The sequence below is a fragment of the Mustela erminea genome, chromosome 7 (assembly GCF_009829155.1).
Source record: "Mustela erminea isolate mMusErm1 chromosome 7, mMusErm1.Pri, whole genome shotgun sequence".
In the NCBI taxonomy this organism is placed as follows: Eukaryota; Metazoa; Chordata; class Mammalia; order Carnivora; family Mustelidae; genus Mustela; species Mustela erminea.
In genome coordinates this window covers 62,307,612-62,330,184 of record NC_045620.1, presented here as the reverse complement: position 1 = coordinate 62,330,184, position 22,573 = coordinate 62,307,612, and the positions used below count along the sequence as shown (strand labels likewise).

General features: G+C 51.1%; 1 protein-coding gene and 1 long non-coding RNA gene across 2 annotated transcripts in view; one reads left to right on the top strand and one right to left on the bottom strand.

Annotated features, from left to right (window-relative positions):
- TTC7A (tetratricopeptide repeat domain 7A) overlaps window positions 1–22,573 on the top strand; it is a 115,875-nt gene that overhangs the window by 9,723 nt on the left and 83,579 nt on the right. The window contains exons 3-4 of the mRNA XM_032351844.1: window positions 4,901–5,069; window positions 20,739–20,869. Of these exons, the coding sequence (XP_032207735.1) occupies window positions 4,901–5,069; window positions 20,739–20,869 (300 nt within the window). The remainder of the gene's footprint in view (window positions 1–4,900; window positions 5,070–20,738; window positions 20,870–22,573) is intronic.
- On the bottom strand, window positions 5,230–22,162 carry LOC116595464. Its single transcript, XR_004287692.1, has 3 exons — window positions 22,012–22,162; window positions 13,107–13,114; window positions 5,230–5,240 (listed from the first exon to the last, which is right to left on the bottom strand). It is a non-coding gene; the product is annotated as an uncharacterized LOC116595464 (long non-coding RNA).

Sequence of the window (22,573 nt, the reverse complement as noted above, 5' to 3'; positions counted from 1 at the left end):
TAAATTATACATGTGGTTTATGTTACAGTTCTATTATACAATGCTTGGTTGAGCTAGTATGTGCCTGGTCCTTTTGCTCTTTGGGGGTTCCAGGGAAATAAGACCTCAGTGAGCCCATGATTTAGTTGGAAATAGGCAAACATGTCTGGCTACCGACAGAAGAGCTCAGTAACAGGGCAAGCCCGTTTAAATCTATGTGCATTTATTGAGCACCTACTGTATAAAAGGCACCAAGGGAAGTATCATCCACTCTCTCCAGACCTTTGCTGCTTCAAGCACGGTCCAACCACCTGTGGTATGGGTATCATCCAGGGAATGCAAAATCTGGGTCAGAATCCTTGTGTTAACAAGCTGTCCTGGCAATTTCTTGTATACATTAAAGTCTGAGACTGGTCTGGATTACAGTGTATCCTGAGTTATAATAGAGGTATGGGTACATCATTAGAGACCCAGACAGGACATGATTTTTTAAGAGATGTTCCAGAGTAATAGATTAATTGACTTAAACATCTATGGTGGGACACCCGGGTGGCTCAGTCACTTAGGCATCTCCCTTCAGTTCAGGTCATCATCCCAAGGTCCTGGGATCGAGTCCTGTATCTGGCTCCTTGCTCCATGGAGAGTCCGCTTCTCCCTTTGTGGGCTGTTCCTCCTGCTTGTGCTCATACTCTCTCTTTCTGTCTCTCTGACAATTAAATAAATAAAATCTTTTTTAAAAAAGGCATTTATGGTGACTGAGGGCACAAGGCATTGTACTCTGAGGGTACTAAAGATGAATCCAGTGTGGAGCCTGCCCTCAGGCAGGTTGCAGGTTTACTGGAAAATAAGTCCTCTTGGCAGATTGTCCTTGATGGACTGTGACACATGCCACAGCAGTAGTGTACGTGAGGGGCAAGTTCGAGGGGGCTACTGCTTAGGGTGAGGTGGGGAGTCAACCTAGGGTGATGGTAGGACTAGAATTGGACTCTTATGGTTGGTGGGGGGACAGTGGCTGGACCTTGAAGGTTGGGGGAGGGTTCTGACATATAGAGATAGGATAGGGCATTCCAAGAAGGAAGCAGTATATCATTTCCTCTTATAAGATTCCTCTTACAAGATTTCCTCTTATAAGATTTTCATTAAAGTACATCAAACAGCGGGATCAAAAGGAACAGTGAGAAATTAGGTTATGGAGGTACTTTGGGGCCAGGAAGTGGGGACTGAAATACCAGGCCAAGAAGTGTGGGGCTTTTTCTGTGGTGGAAGTGTATGGGGAGTTTAAGGATATTGCCTTCAGACTCCTCAGCAGGGATGACTATAGGCGTGGGAGGTTTTGTATTGCATTAATAAACTAGCTCTTTGACCTGGAGAACCTCCCTTGACCTCTTGGGCCCTCCAGTTCCTCATCTGCCAATCAAAAGGGCTGGACTGGATTAATGGATCCCAAGCTTCCTCCCTCCAAAACCCCTTTTAATTTTGTTCCTTTTCCAGACTCCCTTAACTATTTAAAATTGGGGTTTTTTTTTTTTTAAGATTTTATTTATTTATTTGTGTGAGAGAGAGAGCGAGCAAAAGCAGAGGCAGAGAGAAAAGCAGGCTCCCTGCTGAACAAGGAGCCTGATGTGGGACTCTATCCCAGGACCCTGGGATCATGACCTGAGCTGAAGGCAGTGGTTTAACCGACTGAGCCACCAGGGATCCCTAAAAATTGTTTTTACAGTAAAACAACTTGGGCTTATTGTTAACAAGTCATTAAATAAGCAAACTGTTTGAATAATAAATAAAAGTTCTTCTTTGCCAGCCTCAAGGCCACCCCATCCCTGGAGTTTAGCGCTGGTCACCATTTGGTGTGTGCCCCACACACCTTTCTCTGTGCATTAATGAACACACATATACACACATCAGGCTTTCTTTTCTTACTAGAGCCATAGGATCCATTTTTGACCAGAACTTTCACTTGGAGCTCTCCCCATGGCAATACTTCATTCTTTGTGTTGGCTGGTAGCATTTACGTATATTATCAGGAAAACCATTTGTATGCCCAATCACCTTTCTGAAGAACAGATTTTACCATGCTTTCTTAATCAAAGACATAACACAGGCACCAGCAGCACTCAGATAGTCACAGTTATTCAGGCCAAAGCCAAAATCTTGTTGTTGATTAGGCACAATCAAATATCAAAATTAGTTTGTGGGATTCTCTGTCTTACCCCGAAGCCCAGGGTGTGGCTGGGGGATGGTCTCTGCTGGCAGCAGATGAAGCCCCAGCTGGAGTGCTGAGTATCCCCAGTAGCTCTGATGAGGTGGGGGGAGAGGTGAGCAGGGTGGGCCCATCAGGGCAGTTTGGAACCTCCTGCCTGCGATCTCTGAGATCCTGTCTAGCTCAGTTCTAACTTTTGCTGTAACTTTGGCCGTTCCCTCCCCCCACCATAGCACCAGGCATTGGTGCCATCTCATTGGTCCTCTCCGTAACCTGCTGTGGGAGTTACTGTTATCCCCATTTTCCAAGGGAAGAAACTGAGACCCAGGAAAGGTTAGTCACTCAGCCAACACTTGGCCAGTTCTGCCCAGTAAGGACATTAAAATAAAACAAAAAAACAAATAAAAATGAAAACAAAATAAAACAGAAAAACCAACCCAACAACAAGAAAACACCATCTTTTATCATCGTTCCATAAAAGAGAATACATCTTGACACCAAAAAGCAAGACAGATATGCTTTCAGGGTAAAGGGAAGCTCTTTAAGTAGTATACATTTGGCATCTGAAGCACTTGGTCCTTAATTTTCCCCCAGCTTGGTGGAAGCTCTGTTGGGAGCTGCCATTGGTCCATCAGGAACCACTAGGAGCTACACCCTGTCATCACACCCTGAAATGTGTCCTTCTGAGCTCAGCTGCCCTTCTCCACATTTACAGTGGAGCAGGATAATAATGATAATGACTCGTGCCTGTATTTATCTAACTCCTTCCTAAAGAAAAGTTCAAAGCCCTTTTCTGGACTTGGGTTACTCTGCTGCTTTTGGCATTGCTGTCATGGGAGGTGAGGGGTGGGCATCACTGCCTCGCCCTCACCCATGGTGAAGACAAGCCCGAGCAGTGAGAAAATGGGCCTGTGGCTTGAACCAGTATGGGGAACAGCAGAATCTTTGCCCAGCAAGGGGAGACCGTGGGCCACAAGATTCTGGGAGTGCATAATTTGTGGCCCTGGTGGAGGGAGTAGGTGGCCTATTTGGGGAGACTAACAAGTGTGCTTGAAAAATTCAGCCATGGAAGTTAACCCATAGTCAAAGCAGGTCAGGCCTACAGGGGCTGACAGGGTCCACTTGGCAGAGGCATTATAGGAGTTCAGCAGCAAAAGGAGTTCCCTGGTACTCAGGGAGGCTTCTAGGCCTTAAAAAAAGTAAAAAAAAAAAAAAGGAAAAAAAAAAAAGGAAGAGGTGGGCCTGAGTAAGCTGCCAAAGGATGAGAGAAGATCTGGTTAGACCAAGGGGAAGGGGGATACTGTTCCAGATAGAGAACTATGTGAGCAAAGGCAAGGGAAAAATGTGTATTTACAATGACCAAAACACCAATGTACTAAGAGATTTTGGCTTTGCTCTATTCCATATCTCTTGGTTGGCTTCTGAGAGGGTAGTGGGTGGTTGGGAGTAGTGGAAGCTTTTCTGGGGACTACAGGTTCCCCAAACTCCAATCTCCCAGAAGGAAAAAGGGGTGGCACTTTCCTGCTGGTGACAGAGCCTGGGTTGGGGGCCAGCACTGTATCTCCAAGGAGCTTTGTGGACACAACTGCTGCTGGGGTTGAGAGCCGTGCCCAGAGCCTGGCCCAGAGGGGCAGTGGATTGGTGGGGCACAGACATGGAGGCAGAGGGCTGGAGAAGTTGTCATGGAAAGCAGGGGATACTGGAGTAGGACTGGACGCATGCCTAAGGGCAGGACTTTGGGGCAGGGCTGACCAGACCTCCTGGGGCCTGAGGGAGTCCCCAAGAGTCTGTATGGGGTGAAGATTTAGTCATAAGCAGCACTGGAGAAAGGGAAGAAAACAAGTTTGAATTCAAGCACTTGACTGTGCACTTGAGATGAGGACAGTGGCCCTGCAGGCCTTGGCTCTCCTGCCTTCCTCCCTCACTGCTGATGGGGCCGTTCTCCCCACCCAGGTCCTGCTGTCGCGGCTGTGGCTTCAGCCGCTGGCCCCTTACCTGCACAGCTTCTTTCCATAGCTTTTGACCTCCCTGTATATTTGTACAGATAATCATGTAAAGAGAACTCCCCTCCCAGTTATGTGAGCTTCAGGCCCCACAACATTTGGCTGGGTCCCTGATTCCCCGTTTGTGTTGAGAACCAATGCCTGAATTCCTGAGCATTAACCCGGGGCCGATGCCTGTGGGGCTTCAGGAGAGAGAAGACTGAGCCTGGTCGGCAGGCTGCCCGGAGTCTGGTTGGGGGCATAAGACATGCACACACATTGGGGCGCCTGGGTGGCTCAGTTGTTAAGCATCTGTCTTCAGCTCATGTCATGATCCCAGGGTCTTGGGATTGAGCCCCAGCATTGGGCTCTCTGCTCAGTAGGGAGCCTGCTTCTCCCTCTCCCACCCCCTGCTTGTGTTCCCTCTCATGCTGTGTCTCTATCAATCAAATAAATAAATAAAATATTTTAAAAAATAGAAAAAGACATGCGCGCGCACACACACACCTGCAACGATTAGGCACTCATGTAAGAATTTCATTGAGAGCCATAGTGCAGGCATGGGGAGCAGGGAACTGTCACATGTGCTGGATGGCCAGTGAGGGCTTCCCAGAGGAGGGGCTTTGGCTAGCTGGCATGGCTCCAAGGGAGGAGGCAGGGGTTCATCCCAGGGTGTGGGGTGGGACTGGGGCGGGAACTTCAGGGCGGGAACCCACTAAGATGTCTGTTGCCCTTTCAGCCACAGTACTTGTGTGAGGCCATGCTGATCCAGGGCAAGCTGCACTACATGGAGGGCTCGTACCGAGATGCCATCAGCATGTATGCACGGGCTGGGATCGATGACATGTCCATGGAGAACAAGCCACTGTATCAGATGCGGCTGCTGGCAGAGGCCTTTGTCATCAAAGGTAGGTGTGGGCCCAGCGGGGGTGCCGTGGCTCCCCACCCTCCGTGTTCGGTCCCTTGCGGTCTGGCCCCACGTGCCAGCAGCAGGTGGCCGCCGTAGGCCACATAGGTGCCGTGGTGGCTGTTGGCCAGCGGCCAAGATATATAAACCCTAGTAGCACTCGGGCGCTGACCTGCCGGGCGGACACCAGCAGCGACCAGGCATGCCAGGGTGCGCCGGCGGGCGGCAGCCACCAGGCCAGATGTCAGAGGACTCATGTTCCCACCCTGGCTCTGTCAAGAACCAGTCCCCCACCTGCACATCCCTGGGCAGGTTACCGCTTTGCCTTTCCTGGCTTAGCTGGCATGTGTGTGGAACAGAGTTGTGATGCCTGCCCTCACTGGGGTGACCGTGACCAGGAGGCGTCCTCTGGGTTGAGGGAGCCTTAAACAATGTCCCTGAAACATTGTCAGGCTGGTGCTGGTGACTGACATTGGCTGCCAGTCGGGTACCCGGTGGTTTAGAGCAGCCTGTCCCTCCTCAGGTATTTGTGGGCACCTGTAGAGGGCACCCAGGGGTCGGCAGGTCAGAGCCAGTTCCCAGAGGGAGTGGTGTTCTAGTGAGATCCCAGGCACTCACGGTCAGTGATGTAGAAATTTCATAATACGGGGCTATGGATGGTGGCCCGCTTGGGACACTATTTGGTGCCCTTGAACTGACCTTGAAGGGGTTACACATTAGTAAAAGCCTGACCCCAGACCTTGTGCTTCGGGCTCCTCCTTCCCCGGATCTATGAATCCTGGGATTGCATTGCCCTAAGGGGTGGCCCTTGGTGGCAGTGAAGTGTCCCTGCCCAGAGTCCCTCTGCCCAGATTGTTGTCAGGAGTCTTAGATGTTTGGTCGTTTCCTTATTTCAGCACCAACCAGTCCCCAGAGAAAAGTCTAGACATGCTTACGACCATAGGGGGATTGGGTGTCTGAGATGGTAGAGTGTTTGCCACCTTCTTTGATTTAGGTAGGGACATTCTCTCCATCTTACATATGGGGAAACTGAGGCCTAGAGAGGATACATACCGTGCCCAGAACTGCCCAGAGATTTGTACTGGAACCTCCCTACTATCTCCTTAGGATCCCTGGGATTGACTGACATCTGTGCAGGGCATGGCCTACTTTGATCCTGGCTTTTGCTGGAGGGCTGTTTGTCCACCCCTGGGTCCCTTTCCCTTTGGAGAGACTGTTCACATCATGGCAGGAAGTCTGTCGAGATTGTCACCTTGGACAGGCGCAATACCAGCGTGCGGGAGGGCAGGTGACATGTGGGATGACCCATTAGGTGGGGTCTTCTCCCTGTGCTCTCTCGTCCCTTTTTCTGTGCCCTAGCATAGGCCAGTCATGGGGGCTTGCTACATTTAGCATTTGGGACTTTTGGGCCTCTTGAAAACCACTCTGCTGTGGACTCCCCAAACCTAACACCCTTCTGTGGGGGCCCTTTCCAGCACTTTCTCCTGTAGACTTGGCTCTACCTACTGCTCCCTGTTTCCTGCTCTCTACTCTTTCCAGCACGCCTCCAGCTTCTTGGGGGAACACAGTCCTGGTGCTCAGAGGTCCTGCAGGGGAGGTAAGGAGCCAAGAGCCGCCGGCGTGGGCTGCTTGGTCTCGGCCTGTGCTAGCTCCCCGCCTCTCACTGACTGCTTGTGGCCTCCCACTTGCCTGCCTCCTCTCTACTCCTCCTCCCTGTCCTGTTGCTGCGACTGCGCCCTGCTGCTTGGCATGCTGAGTCTGACCTGACCCTGTGTGTGCTTGAGATCATGCATGTGGCCTCCAGGGTGAGCAGGATGTTGATTATCCTGGGTTCTGGGGGACCTCGTGGGTTTCCCCGTGCAGAGAGTAGGGGATGGGGGTGGCGGGTCGTGGGGTTGTCTTAATCTCCCACAGACAGGGTGGCTCCCAACAGCAGAGATTTATTTCTCAGGGTTCTGGAGGCTGGGATGTCCAAGATCAAGGTCCCGGCAGGTTTGGTGTCTATGAGGGCCCTCTGCGTGGGTTGCACATGGCCACCTTCTTGCTGTGCCCTCACATGGGCTTTCCTCCATCTCTCTGTCTTCATATAAAGCCACTAATCCTATCACTCTCATGGCCTCATCTAAACCTAACTACCTCTCAAAGGCACCATCTCCAGACACCGTCGCATTGGGGTTTCGGGCTATATACAACATGGGAGCTGGTGGGAGACACAAGCGTTCAGTCTATCGAAAGGATGGTGATGGCAGAAGGCCACAGGACTCACAGAAGAATAATAGTAACGAATCCCTCCCTCCGTGCCAAGTACTCCCTGCCCTCACTGAATCCATACAGCAATCCTGAAGAGGTGGTGTTCTTTTCATTCCCTTGTTACAGATAAGGAGTTATGGTCAACAAGGTGAAGGGACGCATGGGTTCCCCTGGAAATGGCAGAGCTGGAATTGATCGAACCTGGGCAGCCAGAGCTCAGAGATGGCCCGTGGGAGGGCTGCTCAGTCTCCTGGACGGAGGCAGATCATAGAAGCAATCTAGGCCCATCCCTCATGTTCCAGACGTGCAAGCGAGGCTCATGGGAGTGGAGCGACTTACCCAGGACAGCAGCCAGCTTGTGTTTGAACTAGACTGCTCCCCCCGAGGCAGCCTCGTGGCTGCCAGCAGTGCCTCAGGCTCTGTGCATCTCCAGGTGGCCTCCTCCAGGAGCCTGCCAGTCCAGGCCATTACGCCACAGCTCCTTTACCATTTTGTGCTGGGCTCTGCTTCGTGGTTCCACCTTGGTACCGTCTAGTGGGGCAGAGGGTTTTCTCGGCACACCGGGCTGGAGGGAGGAGGATGGGGCTGTGTGTCCCTGGGGAGTCTGAAGTGGCCAGGCCCGGGGGCTCAGTGGGGGCACAGTATGTGGGTAACTCCGGTGCGGAGCTCCTGTTCTTATTAGGGGAGTCAGGAGCAGGCTCAGGGCCCAAAAGGCATAAAAATTCATGCAACTCACCCACTTTCTCCTTCATGGCAGAAGGATCTGGCAACATGTCCATCTGAGGCAACACTCATAAGGACTAAGCCTTACTCTGAAGTCAGGGGGTTGTGGGTTAGACCAGAAGATGCTGTCTGATTCTCAGGGAGGGCCCTAGACACCAACAGAGGTGCTTGAGAGAAGGGACACTTGTGGCAGGCTTGGGTTTCTCCTACCTGGAATGCAGAAATGGCACCTGCGCAGGTGTATGTATTGCCTGGGGCTTCCATGACCCTCCAGCTTCCATAAGGGGTTTCATCCGCGTCTCTACTCTCTGAGGTAGGAGGCAGTTGTTATTCCCACTCTATGGATGAAGAAACTGAGGCCTGTTCAAGGTCATGCAACCTACAAGTAGCAGAGCTTAGATTGATGGCTGTGGTTGTCTCTCTCACACTTGTGTCCTGCCTGTGACACAGGAGCCCCCTGGGGAGCAGATTACAGTTACCTTGGAGAGGGGTTCGCGCAGACAAGGGGAGTACAGATGACACAGAACCTCTCCTGCAGAAGCCAGGGACCAGCCAGGAGGGACGATATCTATGGGCACCGCCCTTCTGTCCCTGATGGTGGCCCAGAAGAGGGCCTACTGGGCCTTGGTTAGATGGGAGGCTTCAGCCTCTCCTGGCCTCCGATAGCCCTGTGTTGACTAAGAGCTGCAGCCCCCAGTGAAGCCTGGAACCATTGTCCCCTGGGTCCACTTAGTGTGAACGCATCCTGGGGCAGTGGTGTTGCTGGGTGAGCTGGTCGGAAAACATCCTTTTCTGTGTCAACATCAATCACCGTGGACTGGAGTGGCAAATGTGCTGCTCTCCTACCCTGTTCCCCAGGCCCTGCAGTGGCACCCTTGTGACTTCTGTCAGCCCCCCACCCCCTGACTGAGCATGTCAGACCAGGGGAAACGCAACATTTGAGCCCATTCCAAGTACATGTGATAGGTATTTATTTTATTTTTAAGGTTTATTTATTTATTAGAGAGAGAGCGAAAGTGAGTGCAGGATGGAGGAGAGGCAGAGGGGGGGCAGCAAGAGAAACTTTCGGGGACTCTATGCTGAGTGCGGAGCTTGACTCAGGGCTCAGTCTCATGACCCTGAGATCACAACCTGAGGCAAAACCTTGAGTGAGATGCTTAACCCACTGTGCCACCAGGCGCCCTGGTAGATACCTGATTTTTGTGGTGTTGCCCCGCCACCATCTTGGTTTGTTTTGGGGGAATGTCTTCCATTTATTTTGGATTTACTTTGGTTAAAAAGCAATCAAGAATAATTTGGTTTTGAGGCCCTTCTCAAAAGGTCCGTCTGCAGTGCTGCCCACCCTGTGAAGCCCTTGGCAGAGCCTGTGATTCTGTGTGCTCATGGCCCCTGACCCCGCTGAACTTGAAGCCCCTGGGGCACAGGTGGTCATTTCTTCTGCACCCCCAGGCTTCTCTCCCTCTTCTCCTTTCCTGGAGCCATTCATGCTCCAGCTGAATGAGTTCTGCTCCTGGTGTCCCATGTAATCTACAGAGTTCTGCCCCTTCACCTTTACTTGAGCTGCTGCTCATGCCTAACAGTCCCCTTCTTTATTGATCATGCACAGAGCTAGCCCTACGACTCCCTGCAGGCACAGTTCAGGTCCCTCTCCACCAGCAGGCTTTCTGCGGTCATAGCTGCAAACTGTAGCATTCTCTTCCTCCTTGAAGCTCATTCGGACCTTGACCAAGTCTCCCCAGTTCGAAGTCAATATGTTCCTCCTGCCAGGCATCTGGCAACCCCTCCCGATCCCTGGCCCATGTCTTCCTGGAGAAAGTGAAATTTGCCAGCAGGGGCTTCAGCCTGCACATGCCAGGGATGCCCGGATGAACAGTTAGGGTCCCTTCCCTTGAAGGGAGTGGCAGTCAGGTGAGCAAAGTCTGCTGCTGGTATGATGTGGCTCTGGGGGAAGCAGCTGCATTGGAGGAGGAGCTAAGTATGTGGGAGCTATGGCCAGACTGATGAGTCACAAGCTCTAACTGGTGCCACTCTTTCCTGTCCAGTCCCCGAACAGACAGACCGATCATAGCGTCAGTGGAGTCTACCACTTGGAAAAAATCAGGAAACGGAAACACCCAAGAGGTGGCTAGTCTGTAGCTTATTTCTGCGGCCTGCTGGGGGCAGGGCAATGAACTTCCTGCTGGCTAAGGTGCCCCAGCCATGGGGCTGCCCCCACTTCTGCTCTATGGGGAGCTCTGCCTTGACACCTGAGAGGGGCATTTGCAAAGTGCAGCTTTTCAGCAGCCCACTTCCAAATGGGGGTAACATGCCTGGGATTGCCTTAAGAGTTGAGTGTTCTGAGGGTCGCCTGGGTGGCTCAGTGGGTTAAGCCGCTGCCTTCGGCTCAGGTCGTGATCTCAGGGTCCTGGGATCGAGTCCCGCATCGGGCTCTCTGCTCAGCAGGGAGCCTGCTTCCCTTCCTCTCTCTCTCTGCCTGCCTCTCTGCCTGCTGTGATCTCTTTCTGTCAAATAAATAAATAAAAAATCTTAAAAAAAAAAAAAAAAAGAGTTGAGTGTTCTGAGGCCTTGTTTTCCAGGTATGGGGTTGGTCTGGCTCTGATGCTCTCCAGAACAACCTAGGAATAAACCTTTGGACATTTGGCATCAGTTCATCTCTGTGGATAAGAAACTAGTACCAAAGGTTTATTGTTTATTGACACAAAACCATTGGCTCTAGATCCAGACCTAGAGGTTTCTGTCTCTGCAGCAGGCCTCAGGGCTCCTGTCAGCCCCCAGCCCTCAGTTTTAGTGGGTAAACAGTGGGCTGGGCTGGGGGTGCTCATGCTTCTTGCTGTCAAGCTGCATTTAGCCCTGTAGCATGGGAGCCACAGCACAGGGTCCTTCTGAGATCCCAGGGGATCAGGCCTTTCCCAGGCCCCAGCCTTAGCTCTCCATAGGATCTGGTCTTCCTGTTTCCTATGGTGTACCTTCAGCAGGAGCAGAGAATTTTCAATCCTCAGGTGCCAGGGTGGCTCAGTCAGTTAAGTGTCCAACTCTTAGAACCGCTCAGGTCTGGATCTCAAGGTTGTGAGTTCAGCCCCGTGTTGGACTCCATGCTGGGCATGGAGCCTACTTTAAAAAAGAGAGAAAATTTCCGACCCTGATTATTTGACTTGACCCTCAGCCACCTCGGATTATTGTCCACAAGAAAAACAGGCCCCTGAACTATGCTGTATTATCCAGAGGGATTGCCAGGAGTGAAGCTTGCCCTTTTTGTAGGCCTCACTGTGGACCCTAAGAAGTATCCAATGTTGGCTAATATCCTAAAGTGTTCTTCCAGATGCCCTAAAGCTTCAGCCTTCACCTCAAGATAAAATAGGCTGCATTTCAACAGGCATTACTGCTACTGTGTATCTAGAATCCCAGTTTCTTAGTTGAGAGATGGTAATTCCTCACTCAAAGCTGATCTTAACTCAGCCAGTCTTGCACTTCAGAAATTGTCCCCTCTGACATCATGCTTCTGGGGATCAGTTTCTTTATAATCAGAATTAGTGTTATAATGACAGAAATGCAACTCCAGCTAGCTGGAAAAGCAACAAGAAAAAGGAGGAAGGCACTAAAAATGAATGCACCCATGTAAATAGAAAGTCAAGCTGGATAGTTGGGCATCAGGCATAGCTGGATCCAGGGGCTCCTTGTGTTGATGTCTTTCTCAGCAGCTCCAGGTTTACATGGTTCTGTGCATAGCACTTAGAATGGCAGGAGGAGAGAGTGTCTCATTAACCTGGCTTGGTCTCATCCAGGTTTCGGAGTTGATGCCAGAGGTGGGATTTCTCCACCTGAATCTTGTGCACTGAGTTGCAGGAATGGTTCCTCAAAGGAAAATCAGGTGCTCTTACCAAAGCAGGTGAAAGGTATGGAGGGCAGAATACCAGAGCTCAGGCAGCTCAAGTTACTCCAGTAGTGACCAGGTCAGCACTTGAACTCAGGCTCTCTTTGACTCTAGCATTTGGGGTCATCCCTCATGCCCCAAAATACTTTTGTTGGATTGAACCTCTGTCGCAGAGGGAAGTGAACAAGCCCTAGCTGGTTGTTAGGCTTTTCCAGTTTGACTTGGAGGTGAACCTGAACTTAAGGAGGAATCATGTGCAGTTGAGTAGAAGAGGTGCCTTCCAGGTAAAGGAAAACTCCGAAGAGAAGGCCCAGGGGAAATGGAGGTGACTTGTTGGGGTTGGGTGTGGGACTGGCTGGGAAATGAGGGGGCATTGAGAGCCTTGTGGTAAAGCTCAGGGTGTCACTTTGCTGGTGTTCTAGAAGTTTGGCCCTAGGTAGCCGTGCATTGATGGGCAGGCAAGAGCTTCAGGGCCTGCACTACCGGCACCTGCAGCTCTCCCGGCTTAGCCCTACAAGCCACGCTGTCATTGTTCACCTCTCAGAAGGCTGTTCCTGGCAAATGGCTGCCTCCCCCTCGGGCCTGTGTCACTTTCTTTTCTCTGTCGCTAGCTCAGTGTGGTCACGTGAGGAAGAAATGACCCCACATTTCTCCAGTGATGAGTCCTGCCCCTTTTTTTGTCTTGCTCCCAGCCCAGCACCAGGGAGGCCGCCGTCCATGCTCTGGACAGGCTTGCCGCCAGCTGACAGGTGGAAGATGGGACTACCCGTGGAGGAAAAATGGCCTCGGTTCTCCCCCACATACCACAGCTAAGTGCTAAATGGTGAAGGTGCCGGGGGAAGTAAAAATGTAAAGAAAAAAACCAAATCAAAACAAAAAACCAAAACTATTTAGCAACTTTGAGAATGATGACCTGCAAATTCTCTTCTCCTCACTTATTGAGTTTTTCTTTTTGTTTTTCTGTTCTCTTTCGGTCAGTGCAACCCCAAGCTATTCTGCTCCCACCTGGGAACTTGTGGCTTATTGAAACTTTTGAAAATAAAGACACCGGACTGCTCCTAGGGGCAGAACATAGTGGCATATTTGGTTTGGATTTTTTCTTGTAGTCCTGGTATGGCAGGAATTAGCTGTTGATTTTGGCTTCCTTTGCAAAGGGGCGTGGGTCGCTGGCCTTGTGGGGAAGTGGGTCAGGACCCTGGGTGCTGCTGCCCTGCCCCCACACCGCAGTCCTGGGAGCCAGGGCCTGGCCTCCAGAGGGAGAGAAACCAGTGGAGGGGAATGCTGCTGGGGCATCTCAGAAGGGACTAGGCGTGTTCTTTGTGCATGCACCTGGCCTTTGCTGAGTGCCTTCCTGGGCTCGGGGTGTGGAGTGCTGCTAGACTTTGAGGTGGGTAGTCGAGGCCCGAGTACCGACATGAGGACGGCTATAACTCAGCCATCAGATATGCACGTGAAAAGTGGGCCACCAGGGTGGCCCAGAGACTTTCGGGAACCCCTGGGGGGGTCACAGCAGGTAGGGGGAGACACAGGGAGTCTGGGCCAAGACAGCAGACAGTGTTGAAACCAGAAGACCTGGATCTAGTGTGGACTCTAGTACTTTTAACGGGGGGTTGTTGAAAGGAGTCTCTCCTCGAATTAGAGGTTTCATTTGTCACTCCAGGGAAGGACCAAATCCCTCCCAGAGAGGTCACTATGAGCCTCACTTAACATTCTCAGAGAGCATGTGTGTTCTCATCTATACAATATCATCGGATTTCAATTTCACCATCCCCCCATGAGGTGGACGTTGGTAGTGATCCCATTTTGTGTTTCAGGAAACCGAGACTTAGGTCTCTATACACATTTTGGGTATATACTTCCAGTCTTTTTTCCTGTAGGTTTATATGTGTTTTTTGTTTGTTTGTTTTTTGTTTTTTGTAAAACAAAAATAAGTTCATACAATCATATTTTATAATCTTTAAAGTGAGTATTTTTTTAAAAGATTTTTATTTATTCATGGACAGGGAGAGATCACAAGTAGGCAGAGAAGCAGGCAGAGAGAGAGAAGGGGGGGGAAAGCAGGCTCTCTGCTGAGCAGAGAGCCTGATGTGGGACTTGATCCCAGGACCCTGAGATCATGACCTGAGCTGAAGGCAGAGGCTTAACCCACTGAGCCACCAGGCATCCCTAAAGTGAGTATTTTATAACCATTTTTCAATACATGTCTATGGTTGCTGCTTAAAGCTTCATAGAATCTCATTGTAAGAATCTCTTGTAGTTTAGCAAGCTTATTCCCTGTTATCGGACCTGTAGGTTAAATCTCATCTTCAGTGCTGCCATAGTTATCTTTGAAACGAAATTTTTGCATATGCCATCGATTTTTTTTTTCAGTGATAAATTCCTAGAAGTAAATTATTGGATCAAAGCATAAATATTTTTTTGGAGGCACATGGAGTCAAATTGTCCACTTTCCCCTTTTTTTCATTTTTTTAAATTGGTAAAATATACAGACACAAAAAGATGTTCAACATCACTGATCATCAGGGAAATGCAAATCAAAACCACAATGAGATTACACCTCACACCCGTCGAAATGGCTAAAATTAACAATGCAAGAAACAACAGGTGTTGGTGAGGATGTGGAAAAGAAGGAACCTTCTTACACTGTGGGTGAGAATGCACACTGATGGAAAAGCAGTATGGAAAACAGTATGGAGGTTAAAAGTTCAAAACAGAATTACCCTGTGATCCAGTAACCACACTACTGGGGCTTTACCCAGAAGATACAAAAACACTAATTCAAAGAGATATAAGCACCCCTATATTTATAACAGCTTTATTTACAATAGCCAAGATATGGAGAAGCCCAAGTGCCCACTGATTGATGAACGGCTAAAGAGGACGTGGTAAACAGGTACAATGAGATGTCAGCATAAAAAAGAATGAAATCTTGCTATTTGCAACAACATGGGTAGAGCTAGAGCATAATGCTAAGCAAAATAAGTCCAGTGCAGTATGCTTGCACTCCTACATGGAATTTAAAAAACAAGAAAGAATGAGAAAAGGGGGGAAAAAGGGAGAGACAAACCAAGAAACAGACTCTTAACTATAGAGAACAAACTGATGGTTATGGGAGGGGAGAGGGTGGGAGGGTTGGGGGAAATAGGTGAGGGGGAGTAAGGAGTGTGTTTTTCTTGATGAGCACTGGGTGATGCATGGGAGTGTTGAATCACTCGATCGTACACCTGAAACTAATAGCACCCTGTAGGTTAACACTGTAGGTTAAAACATTGGTAAAATAGCTATAAAATAAATTAAGCATCTTAATTAATTTTTAAAGATTTTATTTTTAACTGTAGTCGAATACATGGAACATAAAATTCGCTATCTGGACCATGTCTAAGCGGACATACAACTCAGTGGTGTTACAGACATTCACGTTGTGCAGCCAACCTCCAGAACTCTTTATGTTGCAAAACCCCAGCTCTGTACACACCGAACATCACCTCATTTGCCCTTACGAGCAGCCCCCGACAACTTCTCTTCTTTCTGTCTCCATGAAATGGCTCCTTTAGGTTCCCCAGGGAAGTAGACTGGTAGACTATTATCTTTTGGTGACTGGCCTATTTCACTTAGCATAATGGCTTTAAGGTTTATCTATGTGGCATACGCTATGTCTTTTTGAAGGCTCAGTGACAGTCCATTGTATGTTGTATGCACGTATCCCATTTTCTTTATCCATCCATCCCATCAGTGGATTCTTGGGATGTTTCTGCCTTTAGCCTGTTGTGACTAATGCTGCCGTGAACATGGGTTTACAAATACCTCTTTGAGACACTCCTTTCAGTTCCTTTGGATCTAAACCCAGAAGCAGAATTGCTGGGTTCATAAGATAATTCTGTTTGTAATTTTTTTGAGGAACTGTCACTGTTTGCCACAGCAGCGGTACCATTTTGCATTCTCACAATGGCCCGCTTCTGAGTATGATTTATAAGGGTTCTTCCCTACCTGATTTGAGGCTTCCTCCCTGAGGGCTGAAGCAATCACTTGCATTTCTTCCTCTCCCCCACTTACCCCCCCAACCCAAGTACCTAACTCTGGGCTTAGCCTTCTGTGGGTGCCTTGTGCCATAGGGAGGGAGGGGTCCGTCAAACTGGAAAGTTCCACTGCAGAGGAAATGTTGTGCTCTCCACCTCTGCATCTAAAGCCCAGGGCTCCAAGGGTGGAGCTTCTTGGAAAGACGCCCATCTGTGATGTGATGAGTCATCTTAGCCTGAAGAGGCGGGACCCGCCTGGGTGTTGAGCCCAGGGCTAAACCAGATCAGCTTGCCTCCAAACCAAGAGTCCGGACTTAATGACTTGCCTTAACGTAAAAGCAAGCACTCTTCTTGGAAGGGGCCCTCCCTTGGCTTGTAGAGCTGAGTGTTTTCACAGAAAGGCCCCTTTGCCAGTGGGACTTGAGAGGCAGTGCGCGGAGATTCCTGGCAGCTCCTGGCTTCCTGCCACTCACAGGGCTGTGTGACAACCACCAGGGTCCTTTGGGGGCTCGGCTCAGAAAAGGCACATCTCATCTGGGATCTAGTATTGTGGTTTGGCCACCTGTGTGGAAAGGCTCAGGAGGCAGAGGGTGAAGGGACCAACCAAAGCCCTGGAGTCCCCTTGTGCGTTTCCCATCAGATGTTTGTGGATAGGAAAATGGACCTTCGTGGGAGTCAAAAAGCAAATGTAAGGTCAAGAAGCTCCTTTTTATGGGCAGAACTGGATGATTAGGCTGTGACCCTCATTAGGAAAAGCCATTGCCAGCTCCAGGAAGCTGTTTGGTCTCGTGTATATTGGAGATCATCTCACAGGGGACCACCTTAGTGACCATAGCTCTTGTAGTTCAGTCTTTTAGTTCTCTGCTCTCACAACTGCTTCCTTTGGAGAAGGCATCCTATCCATTATTTTTGATAAGTTTTCAGCGAGGTACGCCAGTCTTAAGTATATCATTTGGTGAGTTGGACAGGTGTAATTACCCAGGTAACCAGTACCCCAGGAAAGACAAAGAACATTGCCATCACCCCCCAGAAGTTTCCCACAGGCCCTTTTCCAGTTGGTTCTCTCTCTACCCCCAGCCTCAGTTCCCCCAGCAATGATGGGTGATTGGTTGGTTTCTATTACTACAGATTATAATTTTGCCCTTTTTTGAACATGCATGGACTTTTTCGATATCTGGCATCTTCTGTGCAACCTGATTTCTTGGAGATTGATCCATGTTGTATGTATATCAAGAGTTTGTCCTTTAGTTTATGTCTGAGCGGTATTCTGTTGTATACATATGCCACAGTTTATGAATTCAGCAAAAACCATTTTCTAAGTGGAGCAGGAGAAAGCCTGTGGGCTCTCCTCCATGTAAGTGAATGGGTGCCTTCACCCACTCACCAGTCACCAGGCCCTGCTCTCCCAGAGTAATCACAAATGGGCAGAGAGGAATGGTTCCAGGGTGGTAAAAACGCATGCGCAAAGGAGAGGCAGGGCCAACGTGCTGCTGGTTCTGAAGTCAGGAGGCGTAAGAAGGCCTCAGAGAGGAGAGGTTTCACAGCAAGTGTTCCAGGAAAATGGGACTGAGAATTTCCAGAGAAGCATGGCGGAGAGGCCCCTGCTGGGCGTGGAGGGAACAAATGAAGTGATGGCTGATGATGCCTTTCAGGAAGATGTCCCTTAGTTCAGCACTTTGCCTTGGTCAGCCCGCTGGAGGCAGCCTGGCCGGCCAGGCGCCGGGCATCCTCCTTCCCAGGTCTGTACCCAGCTGTGGGGAAGTGGGGAGCTCAGCCAACAGCGTGTCTCCCTGGGAAGCCACAGAATGACCGTGTTGAAACAGATCCACCGGAGGGCTTCTGGAATGTCTGCATCCTCCTGCCGTATGCATTGGTCTCCCAGGCCAGGCCTCTGAACAGTTGGTATGTCCCACCTTCCTGCACGGTGGACAGGCCCTGCAGCTGGGGAGGGGGGCAGGGCCGACACCAGCAGTGAGCCATGGTGCCTGCCTTCTGCCTTCTCTCTGCGTCTCCTCCAGGACTCCCACTTTTCCCTCCGCCCCGTTTAGCACTCGTGAGCGAGGTCCTCCTGGTCGTGAGTCATTTGGCAAGAGACATGGTGACACTCAGTGACCCTGGTCACTGAGTCTTTATGTTGAGCAAGGGCCTTCACCTTCTGTGCCTGCCTTCGCCTGGGCCGAGTCACCCCAACCTTTGGATCCATTCACGCCACAGTCTGGCAGAGGGCAAGGTCACTGAATCCATATGAGTTGGGATCTTGCCAAGAAAAACGAGAATGCCTTACCTCGTATTTGCTGCTAGGTACTTTGTACTTTGTCTGGCAGGGTCAGGCTTGCCCGGTATTCTACCAGCCAGCCAGTGCTTGCTGAATGCCCACTGTGCACCAGTTGGTGAAAAGATGAGTGTGAGATGGTTGTGCCTTGAAAAGCGTGCAGCCTGGGCGCACGTGCGAAGAAGTAAGCTTAAGAAATGGTGGAACAGGAGTGTGTCAGGCAAACACCGAAGCCCCAGGAGGGAATGATTGGTCATACCAGGGTATATTAGGAGGGGCAGAAGGTAAGTGGTAATTTGGGGTGGACTTGGGGGGTTAGGTGCAGGAGTGGGGGATGCATTCCAGGTAGGAGGAACAACCTTGAACAAGGTCAGCAGCCGGAAACAGGAGGTTGGGTGTGTCTGCGGCAGCTCTGGTGTCATAGCTCCGGCTGCTCTAACAGAATACAGACTAGAAGGCTCATACACAATACGTTTATTTCTCACAGCTCTGGAGGCTGGAAGTCTGAGATCAGGGCACCAGCGTGCTTGGGTTATGGGGAGGACCCTCTTTCGGGTTGCAAGCCACTGATTTCTTGCTGTCATCACATGGCAGAAGGGGTGAGGCCACTCTCTGGGGTCTTTTTAATAAGGCTACGAATCCCTTTCATCACCTCCCACAGACAGACCCCTGCCTCTCATACCCATGACCTTGGACACTAAGTTTTCCACATAGGGACTGGGGGTCGGGGCACAAACATTCAGCCTGTAGCACATGGTGAGTGCCAAGGATGGCCCAGTGACAGGGATGGAATCCTGGAGGGGCTGGTGCAGAGCACCAGGAGTCTGGACATCACCCTGTAGCACTGGGGACCCTGAAGGTTGAAGCGGTGGAGTTCTGGAAGCATCACCCGGGGAGCAGGGCACAGGACGCGTTAAAACAAGGCTGGAGGCAGGGGCCGTCCACTAGGGAGGTAAAGCCTGAAATGAGGGAGGCAGAGAAGGGGAAGGGAAGTGTCGAGGGCACCATCATCAGTTGGCTGTTGGGGCGTGGGGCGGGAGAGAGCTGGGGCTCTATCCCTACAGCCCCTCCAGTGGGTTCCTCCTGAGTACTGTTCCTCCTGTCGTGTATGACGTACCGCGGTGACACGAAGGTGAGAGAGCAGTCTTCTGCCCGTGAGGAAGCAGCAGTCCAGGATAGCACTCTCTAGTCAGGGCTATGCGTGAGTCACATGTGACAGAAACACAGCTGAGACTGACTTGACCCAAAACGGGGTGGGGTGTTATGGCTCGTGTACTGGGACGTTTTGGGGGTAGAGCCTCGGACAGGTACTCAGACGATGTCGTTAGGGATCTGCCCTCTTCAGTCTGGTCTCATCTTGACTCTAGATTTTTTTTCCCCATGACTATGAACTTATTCAGTCTTTTTCTGGCCTTAAAAGAATCCAAAAACAGATGCAAATATAGTTGTTTTCCTTTATAGCGCTCTCTGCTAATGAGGATAATAGTGCCTTCTTGGCTTTTGACTCTTTCTTTGGTGCATTTTGTTCTTGTTTGAGGGGGTTTTATGTTTTTTTGTTTTTGTTTTCGTTTTTGCTTTAGAGCAATGATTTTACTTTATTTTATTTTAAAAATTAATTGTGGTAAAAAACAATAAATAACAAAACTTTGTAAGCATGTGCCAGTGTATAGCTCAGTCACGTGAACTGTATTCACATTATGTAGCCTTATTTTAAGGCAGGTTTTCCCTAACATTCACAGGCTGACGACCTCCCAGCTTCCCAGCCCCAGTGGAAAGAGTACACTTCCGGGGCCCCATGCTCATCGGCTCTGCCTAGGAGCTGGAGTGGGGTCCTCGCACTTGGATGCTGCAGGAGGGCCCCTCACGGGAAAGGCGAGGTGTTGGGGCCGGAGAATGGAAGTGGGTTCCTGGAGGGCAAAGGCAGCAGCTGTCCGCTTCCTGCAGGCTGACCCGTGCGTGGATAACTTAGGCAAGGTTGAAACTGGTTCTGTGGAAGGGTGCCACAGTGCCACTGTGCAGTGCGGCCTGGCTCCAGCTTCTGTTGTGTGCAGATACTAGGGACCGCAGTGGTGGTGCAGAAAGGCTCATGATTTGCTTTCAGTGGGCAGGGGAGCGGGGGCAGTGCGGGGAGAAGAGCTGGGTGTCAGCGCCCGCAGTGCAGCATAGAGATGCTGAGTGCCGGGGAGTGGGTGTCTCTGTCCAGTGCCTTGGGAGGAGGGTCAGGAATGGTTCCTGCAGGAGCTGGCCTGGAAGGATAGGCAGCAGTTGGACATGGGGGTGCCACGGCGTGGTTCCCTGTGCCGGGTTTGGGGGTGCCCGCTGTCAGCCTGCAGCTTGACCCCAGCCACTGCCAGTACCACCGCTTTAGCCTCCTCCTTCCCTGCCTTGGACCTTGCCCCCCACTGGCTGCTCCTGAGCCTGGGTTTCCGGGGGTGAGCTCACCCTTGGGCCCGTGGACAGGCCTGTGGACAGGGCCTGGGGTGGGGGGTGGGGGGGTTCGGGGCAGGGCAGGTCTGAGGTGCCGTCCTCCTCCCGCAGGCCTCTCCCTGGAACGCCTGCCCAACTCCATCGCTTCCCGCCACCGCCTGACCGAGAGGGAAGAGGAGGTGATCACCTGCTTCGAGAGGGCCTCCTGGATTGCTCAGGTGTTCCTGCAGGAGTTGGAGAAGGTGAGCTGGGACCACGGTGTTCTGCTTCCAGCTGCCTCCATGGAGCGCCTGTCACAGCAGGCCCCCACTAAGCCCGTGGGTGGCCCTTTGCGCCTTGGAGAAAGGCAGTTTCTCCCACCCTGGTGCCCCTCCGCCTCAGTGGTTGGAAAGCTCATCACGGTAGACCTATTCTGTCACCTCTGGGAAATAGATTGACTAAACGAGCCTGCACCAGGGGGCCCAGAGCCTCCTTGGCGAGTTTGACTCTGACGCCCAAATGTGACAGCCTATCTGCACCTGTTAAATTTACATAACCCTCACTACAGCTCTGTGAAGTAGGTATTGTGTTTATCCCCATGTAATAGATGAAGTGTTTTTTTTTTTTTTAAGATTTTTAATGTATCTGACAGGGAGACAGAGATAACAAGAGAGAGCACAGGCAGAGAGCAGAGGGAGAAGCAGACTCCTCACTGAGCAAGGAACCCAATGCGGGACTCAATCCCAGGACCAGGACGCTGGGACCATAACCTGAGCCAAAGGCAGACGCTTAACTGACGGAGTCCCCTGGGTGTCCCAAGTGGATGAGGTTTAGAGAGATTAAACCATTTACTCACCACAGTACAGGTGCGGTGGCCTGGTCCTTGCAATCAGGCATCCTTCCCTGCCCTCAGGTGGCCAGGAAGCTCCCTGCTCAATCCCCTTGGGGAGGGGAGGCCTTGCAACCCATGGTTGGAGCCTTGGGGAGGGGAGGCCTTGCAGCCCATGGTTGGAGCCTTTCAGAGACCCGCAAAAGCCAGTCAGCGGGGGTCTGGACGTCGTCAGCCTCCCCTTGTCCCCACTCCCCCTTGTGAGAGGCTGTTTGTGGGGAGCACTTGTGACATGAGCAGTGTGCCGTGATGTGACCCTGGTTCTTCCCTTCTGGGGAGCTCTTGGTTTAACAGGAGGAGGATAGACAGCTCTGTTTCACAGATACTGCAAATGGTCCCAGATTTCCTGCTTTTGTGTCAGGCGGTCCACAGTCATTTTCGAATTCAGCCCTCACACCCTCTGGCTGGGATGGGCTCTGTTGTTCCTGTTTCCCGAGTGAGAAACTCAGGGAAGGGTTCAGCCAGCCGCTTGCCAGAGTTCAGATAGTTGCTAAGGGGCTTTGGCAGTACTGGAACCCTGGGAGTGTAGCTCTGATCTCTTGTTGGGGAGAATTCGGGGGTGGTGCCCAGGCATTCTGTTCAGTAGATGGTTAATAGGGGCTAGAAGGCCGGCTAGAGGGGCCCAGGGTTGGTGTCCTGAAGGAGTAGGTGCTCGGGAGCTGAGAGTCAGAGCCCGGAGACGTTTGAGCCTCACCTGCTTTGGCAGGTGCCAGAATGTCAACCCAGCACCTGTTTTGTGACAGGCCCTTGTGGAGGAATCATCCCTGGGCCAGGCCGATTTCCCCCACAGCGGGCTTTCTCAGCCCCAGCATTCTCAACATTGGGACCAGACCAGTATTTGCTGTGTGGGGCTGCCCAGGGGTTATAAAATGTTCAGCAGCATCCCTGGCCTCTACAGATGACAACAGCCAAAACGGGGTGGTCACCAAAAATGTCTCCAGATACGCCAAATGTCCCTGGAGGGTAAAATCACATCCCTGTTGAGCGTCACTACCCTAGCGTCCCTCTGCTTGGTTGGATTTTAGAAGGAAGGGAGAAGTGACTGGGGGACTCGGGGAAAACAATACTCGAGCTGCAT